This window comes from Phaenicophaeus curvirostris, chromosome 3 (genome assembly GCF_032191515.1).
Source record: "Phaenicophaeus curvirostris isolate KB17595 chromosome 3, BPBGC_Pcur_1.0, whole genome shotgun sequence".
NCBI lineage: Eukaryota > Metazoa > Chordata > Aves > Cuculiformes > Cuculidae > Phaenicophaeus > Phaenicophaeus curvirostris.
The window spans coordinates 60,560,573-60,576,923 of NC_091394.1; the positions used below are offsets into that span (position 1 = coordinate 60,560,573).

Genomic DNA, 16,351 nt, shown 5'->3' on the forward strand with positions numbered 1-16,351 from the left:
CTTTCATCAAATCTTGATCTTTGTCAATGCATGAAACATGCTTAACTTCGCCTTGCCTTTCAGCAATTTTTGATCCTCATTAGACAATTATTCTGGAACCACTATCCACTGTGCAATCCACTCTGTTAGTGGGATATCCTCTAAAGCATTTTTCAATATACAATTCCATTACACAGTTGGTTATGCTTCTTCTACCTAATGCATACCACATGTACAATGATCAAACTGGAAGCAGCCTATGAATATGTTTGCAATTAAATAATAAGAAGGATTGGGGAATTCCAGATGGACTGTGTGGCCTGAATTAAAGGATAAAATCCATCACCAGTAATGACAAATTGATTTTTAATATGTGTCTTAATCAGTTTAGGTTTTTTCCACAAAGAAGTTTTTCTTTGACTGTTAACATTAGAGTAGATGAGGATCTCTCGCACATTAATTGGACAGAGTTTCAAAAGCATTTAGTGCTCAACAGTTCCCATTAAAATAATCTGGCTAAATGGATTTGTCATCAGAGATCCCCTGTGAGGAAAAGAAGCTGCAGGAGTTTCCTCAATCCCTGAAAATTGGCCAGAATACTAGGTCAAACACAGCTTATTAACTCTCTTCTCCTCTTGGCAGGGATAACAAAGGTTGTCTTCCCCCTCCTAGAAATGGCAAAATTATCCCCAGTTTACAAATGGAGAATGGGAAATTATTTAACATGAAATCTAAGGAAAAGGTGAAACTAAAATAAGATTTCCTAAATCATAATTCCATGTCTCAGTCATAAACTTTTATTCTATTTCACATTTCCTCATGTTTCAAGACTCTCAGATCAGCGTCACACTGCATTCAAGCCTAAAAAGAAGTCTTTCCTTCTCCTAAGGCCCCACTGTTTTTTGCACATTCATTTGGGTGTGCAGATCCCATGTTATTAATTATTCCTACTAATTACAAACTGTCCTTGAGGAAAGGTAAAGTGTTGAAAGCCTTGATGTAGTTTGTGGCCACACTCACTTCCTTCACGGAAGAATTCATGAACCTTCCTGCAGACAGAACCTTAGTCCTTGGGAAAAGAGGTCTGATGATGATGAAGGCAATAAAACCAATTGGAAGTACAAAATTTCTGTTCTACTGGGAATTTGTGGAAATTCTGTGGAAAGAAATATTCTATGTCACAATAATACATACAATTTATCATGGAAAGGAAACTATAAAAGAAAGCATCATTATTAAAATAACACACCCTTCTTTTTAAAAATTCAGTGTAAAACTGAACCAACTCCCACACTCCCACCACAGCTGGAGATCCCAGGACTACTGGGATCTCAGAAGGAAAGGAATGTCTCACAGTTTGACAATGTTCAGCTGTTTAAATGCCCCCAGAAGACTCTTACTAGCTAAAGTTGGTTAGAATAACTTGTATGCTCTTCCAAACACATGGTAAGAGCTACCACAGTGCTGGAAAGTACAAGGGACTTTTTTTTCTCTCCCTACTTCCTTGACAGTTGTCTTCTTCACACAGAATAGCTTATTCGGATGAAAGGTCTTGCTGAGATATTGCAATTCCACTTAAATTGGAACGGTTTCTTTTATTACTTGCTTCTAATTCTTATTTGATGAATGACACCGAAAAAAAAACTATAAAGAAATGAGGACTGCTTTGCTACCTGCCCTTCATTAATATTGTAAGCATATATAACTGGACTACCTATCTTAAGCTGCCCAATTCTGTAGTTAGTATTCACAGTGCACTGAAATTAACGGTAAAAGCTCTTTTAACCCACAGGGTCTTTGGACCAAGGGCAAATTTTGGCATCCCACTGTCTAAGTGCCAGTCCCTGTCTAAGTGACAGTGTCCCTGCCCAGGGTGGGGGGGTTAAACCGGATGATCTTTAAGGTCCCTTCCAACCCAAACTATTATATGATGTTATGAACGCAGAGAGCCACTAATGCCAGCGAGCTAGGTGACGGTAGCAGAAGGCAAAATTCTGGACAAGCCATCTGAGTATCCGCCCCCCTCCAATGTCAGAGCTCGCTGCTGGCTCTCGGGGGGTACAGGGAGCCTCGGGGTATCGCAAGCTTTAGCCAAGCCGGGTTTCAGCGTTACCTGATTTCGACTTCAGGGCAATCTGAATCGAGTGCCCGTCGTTGGTCACTTCGCAGTCGCGACACACGACGTAGTTGGGCGACAAACGCACTTCCAGCAGCGAGGGGTCGTATTTAGCCTCTCTCGAGTTCAGGTTGATGGGCGACTGGTACTCCCCGTTGGCATCGGGGAAGATCAGCCCCCACTCCACTCCTGGGGCAGAAGGGACGCCGGTCACGGGGGCGCCGGGGCAGCTCACTCCCCCGCGCCCCACACGCTTTCCCTCCTCTTCCCCCATTTCGATTCTCCCACCGCCGCCTCCTCCTCTCCCTGCCGCGCAGAAAAGTTTCCCGAGCCGCCCGGCCGCTCCTCACCTTCCTCGTAGCCCCACTCCGGAGCCTCCTCCCGGCGCGGCGCTGCCATCAGCCCCGGCTCCCGCGCCTCTCAGCGACCCAGCGCGGCGAGGGGCGAGGCGGCTCCGGCTCCCGCCCCGCCGGGGGCAGCGGGAGGCGCGGCTCCCCGGCCCGGCCCGGCCCTCGCCTCCTCCGGCGGGCAGGGGGTCCCCGCGGGGCCCAGGGAGCGTCTGGGGAGGGCAGCGTGCAAGGAGGAGAATCACAGAATCACTAGGTTGGAAAAGATCTCCAGGGTCATCGAGTCCAACCATTCCCATCAAACACTAAACCGTGCCCTCAGCACCTCATCCACCCACACCTTAAACACCTCCAGGGAAGGTGAATCAACCACCTCCCTGGGCAGCCTGTTCTAGTGCCCAATGACCCTTGCCGTGAAAAAATTTTTCCTGATGTCAAGCTTGAACGTCCACTGGCAGAGCTTGAGGCCATTCCCTCTTGTCCTGTCCCCTGTCACCTGGAAGAAGAGGCCAGCTCCCTCATCTCCACAACCTCCATTCAGGTAGTTGTAGAGAGCAATAAGGTCTCCCCTCAGCCTCCTCTTCTCCAGGCTAAACAACCCCAGCTCTCTCATCAATTCCTCATAAGACTTGTTCTCCAGCCCCTTCACCAGCTTCATCCTTCTCTGGACTCGCTCCAGAGCCTCAATATCCTTCTTGTGGTGAGGGGCCCAGAACTGAACACAGTATTCGAGGAGCGGTCTCACCAGTGCCGAGTACAGAGGGAGAATAACCTCCCTGGACCTGCTGGTCACGCCGTTTCTGATACAAGCCAAGATGCCATTGGCCTTCTTGGCCACCTGGGCACACTGCTGGCTCATGTTCAGTCGCTGTCAACCAACACGCCAGGTCCTTCTCCTCCAGGCAGCTTTCCAGCCAGACTTCTCCTAGTCTGTAGCACTGCACAGGGTTGTTGTGCCCCAAGTACAGGACCCAGCATTTGGCCTTGTTAAACCTCATGCCATTGGACTCAGCCCAGTGGTCCAGCCTGTTCAGATCCCTTTGCAGAGCCTCCCTGCCCTCCAGCAGATCCACACTTCCACCCAGAAGGGCACAGTGCTGCCCCTGGACAGGGACAAGCGGGGCACTGGTGCGGTCCCTTCCCAAGCTCAGATATAGACTGGGCAGAGAATGGATTGAGTGTAGCCTGAAGAGAAGGACATGGGGGTGTTGGTGAGTGAGAAGCTCAACATGAGCTGGCAATGAGTGCATACAGCTCAGAAAGCCAACCCTGTCCTGGGCTGCATCAAAAGAGTGACCTGTAGGATGAGGGAGGGGATGCTGCCTCTCTGCTCTGCTGTCCTGCGACCTCACCTGCAGCACTGTGTTCAGTTCTGGAGTCCACAGCATAGGACTGACACGGACCTCTGGACATCAGGAAAAAATTTTCATGGAAAGGGTCATTGGACACTGGAACAGGCTTCCCAGAGGGGTGGTTGAGTCACCTTCCCTGGATGTGTTTAAAAGACAGGTGGATGAGGTGCTCAGGGACATAGTTTAGTGGTTGATAAGAATGGTTGGACTCGATGATCCTGGGGTGTTTTCCAACCTAGTGATTCTGTGATTCTGTGACCTGTTAGAGCAAGTCAAGACGAGGCCATGAAGGTGGTCAGAGGGCTAGAGCACCTCCTGTATGAGGACAGACTGAGAGAGTTGGGCTTGTTTTGCCTAGAAAAGCAGAGGCTCTGGGGAGACCCTATAGCAGCCTTCTAGTACTTAAACGGGTTCTACAGAAAAGTTGGGGAAAGGCTTTTTATCAGGGAGTGCAGGACAAGGGGTAATGATTTTAAGCTGAAAGAGGGGAGATTTAGATTAGATACTGCGAAGAGGGGTTTTTGAGAGTGATGAGGCGCAGGAACAGGTTGCCCAGAGAAGTCATGGATGCCCCATCCCTGGAGGTGTTCAAGGCCTGATTGGATGAAGTTTTGATTAACCTGATCTAGTGGAAGGTGTACCTGTTCATGGCAGGGAGGTTGGAACTGGATGATCTTTAAAGTCCCTTCCAACCCTCACCATCCTAGCCCTAGCTGGAAATCAGTTTGACAGAAAAGGTCTTGGGAGTCCTGGTGGGACATGTGCCCTTGCCACAAAGAAAGTGAATGATATCTTGGACTGTATTAGTCAATGTATTGCCAGGAGGTCAAGCAAAGTGATTCTGCCCCTCTGCTTAGCACTGATGGGGCTACACCTGGGTTGCTGAGTCCAGTTCTGGTCTCCCCAGCACAAGAGAAATGTAGAGATACTGGAGAGAGTCCAGTACAGGGCCATCAAGACAGTTAAGGCATCACTCACATGAGGAAAGAGTGAGAGATCTGGCATTGTTCAGCCTGGAGAAGAACAGGCTCACGGTGGATATTATCACTGTGTACAAATACCTGAAAGAGAGGTTCAAAGAAGATAATGCCAGGCTCTTCTCAGTGGTGCCCAGTGACAGAACCAGAGGCAGTGGGCACACACTGAAACACAGGAGGTTCCCTCTTGAACATTAGAAAATGCTTTTTCACTGTGAAGGTGACCAAGCACTGGCACAAGTTGCCCAGAGAGGTCATGGAGGCTCCATCCTTGGAGGTATTCATAAGCTGTCTGGACATGGTCATGGGCAGCATGCTCTGGGTTTGAGCTGTTTGAGCTGGGGGATTTGGCAAGGTGATCTCCAGAGGTCCCTTCCAATCTCAGCCATTCTGTGGTTCCTCCTTACCTCATAATGTCACTCTTATGGAGGGATGGAGACCCTCAGTTAGGATAAGGGAGCCACTCTGCCCAGCTCTGCCCTTCCTGTTCTGAAGGAGGATTGAGTTTTCCACCCTCATTACAGTGACACCTTCATTCAAGCTACATCCAGGAGTGTGGTTTCAACACCTCCTGCAGAATACACAGTATGTAAAGTTTGAGTCTCTCCTCAACAAGAGGATACCCCACTTCAAGGATTTCAAAGGACTCTTCCTTCTCCTTTGCCAACAGCCATGTATGAACCTAGAGAACATTCATTCTGTTACAGGAAAAAAAGGACAGAAGGGACCTCTGTAATAGGCATCTCCCTAAGCAGTGACCTAAATGCTTGCCTCAGTGACAGCAAGGGGAATGGGAACCTGGGACTGACAATCTCCAGTCCCTGACAGCAACCAGAAAAGGCAGCAGAAGCAGTTGAATAGTGTTGCTACAATGATAAGTGAAGTGCCCTTTGCTTACCATCCTTGGCCACTTAAAGACAATGGCTAGACCTTCCTGCATTCGGATATCCCAAGAGGATAACATTCCCATCCTGTGCTGTTGATCCACAAGCTTCAATCTAGGTGTGAACCTCATTGTGCTTCAGTGCTCCCCAGCTCAGCAGTAGTGCCTGTGATTCCTGTGCAGGACTGACATGGAAGTAGAAATTATCATCAGCATGAAACTGAGATGAAAAGAGAAGGACTGAGCTGGAATTTCATTAACAAAGCAAGAGAGGTTTGTGAGCTGCATGCAAGGTAAAAATAAAATAGGACAAAGAATGTACTGGGTTGAGGTTTTTTGAAGATCGGGACAGAAACACAAGTTTCCTTCTGCAGGATCACTATTTACTGTCCTCACTATTGATGACTGAAAGGAATATATACTACCCAAGCAAACTACAACCATGGTGCGGTTTATTGAGAAAAAAAAATAGACCTTTTTCCTCATATATTGAGCACATGATATCAGTACAAACAGAACACTCAATTTTCTAACATGAATTTTAGTCATGTGAGATATCATGTTATATATGCATACCTGTCACTCATACCTAACTGGCTTTAGTTTTTGTTAAGTTTTATCCCCTAATCACTTCTTAAACACACGCTAGTTGTTTCTATTAATGTCAGTTCCTTTGAATCATTGCTCAGCCACATGGCTGAAAAACAAATATTCCCTTAAAGCATCTCTGAATCTGGTCCATCTGACTGGAAATTCATTTTCCTCTTCAAACAGTGTCATACATTTGGGAAAAAAAACAGTCCTAGGAGGCTGGGTTTGTTCCCTTGCTCCTTTAGGTACAGTACTTCATTCATGTCCTCTATTAAGTCCTTTCCTGCAGTAGCTTTCCTGTGGGACGTCTGTTCTAGAATTTCACACTTATGAGAGGGAACATTATCAGACCTGCGAGTTCCTGCAAATAATAAATAGTTTTCATGGCTTTCCATAGCTTTTGTGGCTTCCATTCATAACTGAACTTAAGAACTAAAGTACTTTCATTTGTTGCTCTTCCCTTCATTCTTTCCATTCTTTCCATATCTCTCTGTAAAACTGAGCATAGTGTGTAAAGCCTTACTCAATAGTCAGCACTTCTTTATTCCCACATATCTACTCAGTTGTGTCTGTACAAAAATCCTATTTCTTCCATAGTTGCTCTCAGGCAAAGCATGATCTAATCAGTAGTTTGTCTTCTGCTGAAGATTCCTACAACTTATTTAGTGGCAAAGTGTGTAAGTAACAAAAAAGTTCAAGGGTATGTCTCTACAATGAAATGGAGCATGAGACAGAGTGCTCACATTTAACTCCAACCACAAATGTAGATATTGACCTGACCAATCTCTGCACAAAACAGCTCATTCATTTATGGAGCCAGCTTCAAGTAAAAGGGTTGAGACAATTAGATGTTGATAGAGGCATGTTCTAAGCTTTGTTAAAGATCAGTGGGATTTTGTCTCCTTTAGTGATATAAGCACTCTTGAAAGTGTTGCAGTGTCTGTCCATCCGTTTTTGTCCCTGTGACTTGTATATTGACAGTGTCTTACGGACTGTCCTTTCCAACATGTTGATGTATCATGCAGTTATCTAAAACACTCACTATTGCAGAGTTATGTTACCATATATACTTGTCCCAAGGCATCCACTTCCAATTTACAGTTCCTTCCTCTTTAATCAAGTGCACTCTTTGTGGGGATCACATGGCTTGTGCCAGCCATCTGTGTTTCTTCTCTCTCTTAAACTGACCTCCTATCAATCTTCAGAAACTTCATTATTAGTAGGCATCTAAAGTTTTGGCAGAACTCCTAATAGTTGACTTGACTATAAAAATATATTAAATATATAACTATAATACACATTAGAACACTCTTTCTTCTGTAAAAATGCATTTATTGTGGTGTTTGAAACATTGGCTTAGCATATTGAAAATCTGCAGGGAGGCATAGTTATTTCCCTCGAGCTAGCATCAAACTGATGGGCAAAAAGTAGGAGAAGCCAGGGCACTGCGAGCTTTGTAAGTCACATGGCATCTCGCCAGCAGAAGCAGGAGCAGGATACCTCTCTCCCAGTTCAGCCTTTGATTTTGTGGAACATGCTGACTTCTTGTTTAACTGGGGTTAATGATCACACCCTTTGATGATACCAGGAAAAAAAGAAGGCTTAGGCACAGATCCAGTTCCTTTTTGAACTAAGAGGACAGTAGTTCAGAAGCAGTAGAGTCTCTGACAGTCCCTTTTGTCAAATGAGAAGTGGCATTTTGAAACATGTTTAGTATAATACTTAATCCTGATGAGGTTGCAAACAACTGTTTTTGTATTTCCTAAATATAAATATGGTTGTTATTACTTGTTATACAGTTACTGATTTTTTTCTTCAAATACAATATAACTTTTCTGAACACCTTAAAATGCATATATTGGGAAACCAAGGCTCAAACAAGATTTGGCATTCAAACAATGTGAAATCTATATGCATAAATTGTCACTAGTGAATAGCAAAAAATTCTGAGAGGTTAAATTTCAACTAGTGTGCTTACAGCTTCAAGTAGTCTGAAGGGGTGAGTCCAAGGAAGAGAACTGTATATGTTACTAAGAAATCTGTAGGAAAAAAATGAAAGCAGAATTACATACAAGTTATTTAAAACTCTACAGTCCTACCTACGGGACTCTGTGCAGGCCACAGAACTGATGGCTCTTTCTCTGATTCAAGGGATGAGGAATTCATGTGAGAGGATCATATTTCCTTTTTTATTCTTTTTTTTCCTTCATTACCTTGCTGCCAGCAAAGAGCAGTTGAGGGCACGCAGGATGTAATATTATGATAAGGCAAGAAATGTCCTGTGGGATGTTAGGATATTCCATTTGAGGCAATTTAGAGTAGACTTATGCTTCTCTAAGCCAGATCTCAGTCCTTGCCAAGGTGTCCTGAAAGAAAAGGCAATGTTCATACAGCAAAATAGGCAACTGAGGGGATCAGGAGCATCTAGCATTTTCAGTGAACAGGGCTTCCTATTTTGCTCCCTGTATTGGAGTATGAAGCTGGCCAGCAATCATCTCTCGCGTGATCCATCTTGTTTCTATCTTTATTTCTTGCCAGGTTAAAATCTCTCAAATGCGTTTGATTCTTTTCCAAACTTAGAAGTGTAAGCATAATGTTTCTGCATTTGATCATCAAAGTACAAGCTTATCTATAGCTAAATTGAAAATCTCTCCACATATTTTAAAAATAACTAGTTAATTATAAGGAATAATATTCCAATATTCCTGAAATAATATTATTTGCCTATCTTTTTTTTTTTCTGCAGATGAAGTGTTACAAAAAGGAAAAGGATGGTCAAGTAATATAAATAGTCCAAGATGAAAAGTTAAAGACAGACCATTTTCAATAAAGGGACCATTTATAGTAAAGAGAAACCATTTACAGTGAATGACTTTGTATGTTTGCAAGTCAGGTTTGCATTGGCAAATACTGTCCTGCAAACATTGCAAAATATGTCAGCTGGATCCCGTTTTCCACTTATATCCACACCAAAGTGCGTTTTCAGTGCCCTTGTGTGTTATATGATTTGTAAGCATAAATTTGTGCTTCTTGGCTTTACCATCTAACAGGATTCACGTATTTGACTTTAGAATATAAATGTTGTATAAATGTTGTTGGGGGGAGAATTAAAAGATCAAAACATTGACCTGAAAGTTTGTACACAAGTTTTTCTACAGGACAGTTGTAAAACTCTTCTGTGCAAAATTGCATCTGTAAGTCTGCACACATGATGAAGGGAAAATGGAAACAGGCTAATATTTCTAAACAAATGTGCATAACTGGAATATGTTCTCCCCATATTCAAATGTGTAAAATTGGACTGTTATAGCTGAGAGCAAGAATTCACACCTACATCTAGAGAACACTAAAATTACGATAGGATAGTTTCGAATTCTTCAAAGAAAATTCAAAGAACAGGAAGCCATTTCTAAGGACTAAAAATACTACTCTTGAAAGGAAAGCAAAGAAAAAAAAATACGGTGTAATTAAGGGCACACTGTAAAAAAACAGAGAACAATCTAGCGTAGTCTCCTGGAGCTTTTCTCTTCCCTAACAGGATCTAGCCCTGGGAAAAAAAAAACTGTAAAGAATTACAAAAAGTGGCAAAGACAACAGGAACTGCTGATGAAGTAAAATAAGTACAAAAGTAGAGTGAAATCCTGCAGACAACAGAAGAGTAGAAGGGAAATGAGTTGTTTCTTTTTTCCCCCTAGTAGGCTAAAAGGAAAAGACAGATAAAGGATGAAATAGGATCTCTCTGAAACAGAATGCAAATGATAATGAGGGGCCCTGACATGGCAAAACTCCTATGTAAATAGTTCTTTATTTCTTCAGGAAGGAAGCAGAACTAAAGATACACCCAGACCCAAATCCAAGGAAGAAGATGGGGTGCTCTGAGGAAAAATCTGCAATAAGGAGATGATAAATATTTATTTACCTAAGTTTAATAATTTCAGATCTTTAACATCCAATGAGATTCCTGAAAGGATATGAGTTTCAGCAAACACTTATTGAAATGATGTGACTTTTTGTCAGCGAAACTGACAGATGTTAAATACACCTGCAAATTAAATGTTAAAAAAATAAGCACTGAATCAGAGAAAGACATAATGTTTTCTGCTGTTTAAAATAAAAGGAGAGAATGAGCTAAGTAATGAGGCTGAGCAGTTTTTCACTAGAAGAGCACAGGCAGGTGTTGGCTTCAAGGTGTTGGATTTTCATCTGGAAAGCTCATGAGAAAGGGGAAGCGCTGATTAGGATCAAGTGGCAAGTGAATAACAACATATTTGAATCTGTAAAATGATGGCAAAAGGAGAGTCAGTTATTCATTTATCCATAGATGACAAAGTGCTCACATACCCTGTTCTGGTAAAGCTATGAAATTATACAGTGTGATCTGGCTTCATATATTACAAGCTATTACATTTCACACAGTTACTCATGTATTAAGTTAATTATTTGGTTATCAATAAATAATAACTCGCATTTTGCCACAGCACATTTTCCAGAAATGCATGACCTGAAGGCATCAAGAAATGAAGAATTCATTACTTTGACAGTTTGTTCCAGTGGTTAATTCCCTTCAGTGTTACCTAATGGGTACCCAATTCTAATTTGTATTTTATCTGGCTTTAACTTCCAGCCACTGGTTCCCATTATGCTTGTTTGCCTTGACGGAAGAGCTGATATTGCTTTGTGTTTTCTCTCTAATGTACTCACTCACTCACTTCAGTCTGGTTGCGTCTGTATAGTTCAACAAGAGGAGCTCATTAACACTTACTGGAGTGTTTAGACCAGGATATCTTGGGTTTAGCTACTTTTCCGCCCATTTTCCCATTTTCTACATTAAAAATATAGACACAAGAATTCTCCCCTGTAGCTCTGGTTTCCACCTCTGTGTTCTTATTCATTTCTCTCTTTTTTTTTTAATCTGCAATTGACAACTCACATTAGTCTTTTTTTTGCTTTTGAATCAAACATTGGAGCTCTTGTTCTGCTGCTGTTTAGCAGAAACATTAAATCCTCTTTCTGAGTCACAGTATCCAGGAGCCAGTCTACAGAATGTGGACACAGCCTGCATTATCATTTTACATTTAGTTGACCTAAAATGCCATTCATTTGAATGGGTCCTGGTGTTCATTTTTAATTAGAACCTTGTACACTAGCAAATCACATGCCTTATAAAAATCTGTAATCTCATTATATGTGTTTGTTTGACAGGACATACTTTCTATAAAACTATTGTCACTAGCATAAATTATGTTCCTCTCTATCAAGCTTTTATGACTGTAATCCAATATCAATATTTTTCATATTTTTCCTGGAACTGTTGTCAGTCTAACCAGACAGTAATTACCTGGGTTGTCCCATTTCTCTCTTTTTTTTCTTTAATATTTACATAATGTTAAAAACCTTTCAGTTTTATAACATTTTCCTGAATTTTTAAAAACTGACAGAAAAGACTGAAGGCCCTTTCAACCAATTCGTGTAGAACTCGACAGTGTCAGTAAATAGATTTAATCAGGTTTTTAAAAATCTTAGTTTTATGATATTTTATATCACTTTACTACCAATAAACTGCAAAATTCTTTACACATACACGATGTAAGCAGATCAGACTCCTCTCCAAACATGGAACCCCCAAAATATTTGTGAATATTTTATTTCTTTGTTATCATTAATTCCACAGTCTTGGCCTGTAATTGAATTTGGGGTTGTTTTCTTACTAATGTAGTTAGAAAATGATTGCTTATTTGTGTGAACCCTAGCTATGGATTTTTCCCTTAAATGTTTATCAATATTCTTGTAGCCCATAATTTCTACTTCATGTCAATATTTGTTTACTTCTTTTTCCACTTATTACAGTTTTTATTTCTAATATTTTTTTTCAATTTGCCACTGAATCAGCCAGTGCATCAGCTCTTTTTTTTTCAGTTGTGACACTGTGTCACATTTTATAGCAATTAAAAAGCTCCCTCTTTTCATTCAATTTTGTCTACGTTTTTCCTCTCAAGTCACGTCACTTGCAGTCTTAGCAACAGAAAACAAACCATATGATTTCTAAGTATATAAAGCAGGAAGCAAAAGATATGGAAAACAGTTTGCAGTTTCAAAGTCCAGTGGTCCAATGCAGATAATAATTATGAAGGAGCAGGTATTTAAAGGGAGCCCAGGCAGTAAATAGTAGAGGACAGTGTGAGGTAACATTGTAAAGCTGCTAGAGAGACTCTTGGCTCATATCCTCAATTTTGCAATTCAAAACAGTTCAAATGGAACTTAGGATCAGGAGATGTTTTCACTCAGATTTAGATTTTACCATTCATTAATCATGTTTTGATGTAGATAACTAGGAAGATGCAACTGATTTTCCTCTAATTTAAATGTTTGGGGTAGGAACACTGAGCACTGATTTCTTAAATTAGCATTTTTCTAGGGTAGTGGAAATGTAGTAATACCTGTCTTACATTAGATGTACTGTAAAATGAATCAGTAAAGGGACTTATCTTTGTATCACCAACTTCAGAATACTGAGGACTTACATGGATACGGAAATGTTTATATTCAGAACTGTAAAGGGACTACTAACTTTCCAATCCACTGAACAACTTCAAACAGCTGCCACTAAAGAAAATAAAACCCCTTCACACAGTGAATATGAAAACTTTGCCCAAAACGCCCCAGATTTCCATCCAGTGAGTTATTCAGTGGATCTGATATTTTATCCATGTCCTGCTATTCATCCATATGTGGGAGTTTTATATTAAAAAAAAAAAAAGTGAAGTCTTACTCACTAAAAAGAAGAGTTTGATCTAAGCTTGCTTTTTTTTTTCCTGTAAAATTTTGTATTTCACAGTTTCCACCCTCCCATTTAAGACTCTGAAAGTAGGCATTTTCTGGTTTACACTGAAACATGGGAGTCTTAAATATCTCTTTAGCTGCTTCCTAATGTTTGTTTCACAGGAAGGGAGTTAGTTCATAGCATAGCCTGCTTTGTTGTAGCAGCAAAGCAGATAAGCTCAGCCTCTCCTCATCTGTAAGGGGGCAGAGGAAGAGAACGAGTGCAGTACTTAAGGATTATCATGAAGGTTTCAGGGAACAAGGCGGCTGCCAGGTAAGCAGAAAAGGCCCTCTGCTATTTATGTTACTGTGCTGCTTTCCAACCTGTGCAACTATATGTAAGCTCTTCCTCTGAAATAGTTTATTTTAGGCTCCCTACTGTGGTTCGGTATCTCTCACAGCCAACTGAAGTTCTCCTAAATTCCTGCTTAAGAACTTGAAATCTCATTTTGGCACTGAAAAGTTCTGTCCTGGGTCTGTTAACATACATTTAGGTGTTAGGTATTCCCTTTATGCAGAAGATGGCCCATCTCCAGCAGTTCTTGACACGCTTCAGCTGGCATCACATTGAAGGAGCCAGCAGGGCTTTTTGATTAAAATCTAACACTTCAAGAGGCCTGGCCACCTGAATACTTTGATTAAACAACAGTTTGCTTGAGAGACACCTTATCATAAGGAAGGGCAGGCTCCTTGTTTGTCCCCACTCATTTTTTGCCTTAGCAGATCCCTGCACAGAAGAAGGGAAGCAGAAGACACTTTTCAGGTTGAAAGGGATCGTTTATAGCTTCTTGGGACATTTCCTGGACTGTCCTACATTAGCAGTAAGTAGAAGGCCTGCAGCAGTAAAACTGATGGCACTAAATCAAAGCATCTACAAAGCTTCTAAAAGTATGATTTTCTTGTGAGTTTTCCATGAGTACTTTCTCCTCTACCCTCACACTTCTTTTAGCAGCTCTGCTGAGCTTTTGGCATGGTCATTGACATACAACTTTGTCAAGTTGCAAATTATGAACTAAAAGTGTGGAAATACAAAATTAAAAGCTAATTTATCACAGAGCTTCTTTACTAGTGCAGGGCATTGAAGCAAGTTGTTCTGTGACAGGAGAGCTAGTGCTTTTTCAGCATCACGAGGAAAGTGAAATGCATGCCAGGCAATGCACTGCAGTAAGCCCAGGAAGCTGCAGGAGTTTACAAGAAAAACTTCTCCTTTCATAGATAAAACTACAGAGACGCCGCAGCATGGTGTTGAAAATGAGGTACTGCCAAAGTGGCAAATGAAAGTGGGCATGCTCTGCTAATGAGGGCAAAATGTGCCAGATCTTTACAAAGAATAGTGGTTTTCCACCCACATCAAAGCAGCTCTGCTGATAGATGTGGAAAGAGAGGGAAGACAGGCTATGGCACTCTTTATTTTTTTCTACTCATCTCTGGTATCTTATAGACATTATGGATCGTATTTAATCTTGTTCTTATTGAAAAACGGCAATGTTTTGTGGAAGAGTTGGATTACCTAGGGAGAAAATGGCAGTATTCAGATTCTCACCACACACCCAAACATGGCATGATGTCAGATTACATTGCTGTTCACTTTCACAGCAATAATATGATAGGCAACAATAAGATTGTGTCCATCATTAGGTTCAGTATTTAAGAAACTGATTGCTGTGAATCATAATATTTTAGAACTACTACTTCAGAGTATTTATATGCAAACTCAGGCAGTGCTGCAATGTATGGACAACATCCATTTGGGGAGTTCCATTTTATATGAAGATTTTTGGCTGTAATAGCATTCAACTAAGGCAGATATTTTTACAGGTATTAGGCCTTTTTTCATAAGTACTTTCTCTGGTAATTTAATAAATCATTCCTTATATCCTCATTTTTAAATTACATTTCCATACAAACTGCATTAATCAGATTTGATGAGAGTGCAACAACGCATGCTGTAACTTCCAAAGAGCTCACATCTCACACCCTCATTACCAGAAACATATCTAGAAGTTATAAGTGCCTTTCAAAATACACCTACAACACATCTCCCTGTGGCTTATTCACTTCCTGTTTTCCTTCAAAAGCAGCTGAAAGAGGCACTCTGCACCTGCTTTCTCCTTGTGCTGACATCTGTTTCTAAATGAGAAAGGAGGCAATGAATGTTAAGCTGAAAGGACTTATTTATGATTGGAAAGATTCTCGGCTTGAAAAATCAGTTCAATTCCAGTACCTTTCACCTCCCATGCTAAGCAGGGAGACAAAGAGGACATTCATAGACAACACATGTCACATGGGGCAGTCTAATGGCATTAGAACAGTTCAGTGAAGCATTAATGAATTTACAGTGAGGACAGAACAACAGTGCTAGGATCTAATCTGCTCTGTGGTAGGCGGTTTCCGTAAGTAACCTCAAACACAGATAACCAGTCAGAACTCTAACTAAAATCTTTTGTTTTCTGACATAACAGTCAACTGCTTTTCCTTTGAAACCAGTAGCCACTCCCTTGCTTGCTGTGCCACCGGTGTTTCTCCAGTCCCTGTCATATGTCAGGCTGTTCCCATCAATCTTAGATGAGACTTCAGCTTTTCCAGACATCTGATATTTCAAATGTTTTTTTGCCAATCATCTTTTGTGCTTTGTACCTCTACACGCAGCAGCTGCTTGGAACTGAGATGTGGTATGATCTTGTTTGTAATGCCGTACCTTTAATCCAACTTTATAGTCACATCCTTTTCTTCACCTTGGTACCTCCTTGCTGTCAAATATTTATGCCTACTCGTGAGTTCAGGTGACATGGACATGTAAGGTGTTAAATCAGATATCACAAGATTCTTGAGATAAGAAAGGATGTGAGCACTAGCTGTTCACACAAGTTTTTATTCTGCCTTCCTGACATCAAAAAGGTTATTGTTATTGACCTAAATGAGCATGGTGACAGAGATAGCAACCTCTGCTAAACTATTAATTTCCAAATTTGTAAAGAGGAAGTGTTGGATTTGAGGATATAAATGTATGTGGGAGCTTCTCTTCCAAGAATGATGATCACACATTCTTATCCACAAAATTATTCATAAGATTAGTAATTTCATTGTAGACATTCCCTCACAAGGAAAACTGTGAATTCTGTACTTGAAATGAAGTAAAGCAAAATACAATTATTTCCAGTATTTCTTAAATATCTGTGTTCTTAAATATATCCCATGACATTTCTCTGAAGAAATAGGTGTTCCTCCAAATGCTATAAAGATACATATTTTAAATCACATTCTTCCTTCCCTGGGAAATGGATAAT

General features: G+C 41.1%; 1 protein-coding gene across 1 annotated transcript in view; it reads right to left on the reverse strand.

Moving 5' to 3' along the window:
• CA8 (carbonic anhydrase 8) overlaps nucleotides 1-2,494 on the reverse strand; it is a 46,916-nt gene extending 44,422 nt beyond the window's left edge. The window contains exons 1-2 of the mRNA XM_069853172.1: nucleotides 2,446-2,494; nucleotides 2,093-2,284 (exon numbers count right to left, since the gene is read on the reverse strand). Coding sequence (XP_069709273.1) covers nucleotides 2,093-2,284; nucleotides 2,446-2,494 — 241 coding nt within the window. The remainder of the gene's footprint in view (nucleotides 1-2,092; nucleotides 2,285-2,445) is intronic.
• Nucleotides 2,495-16,351: the final 13,857 nt, after the last annotated feature.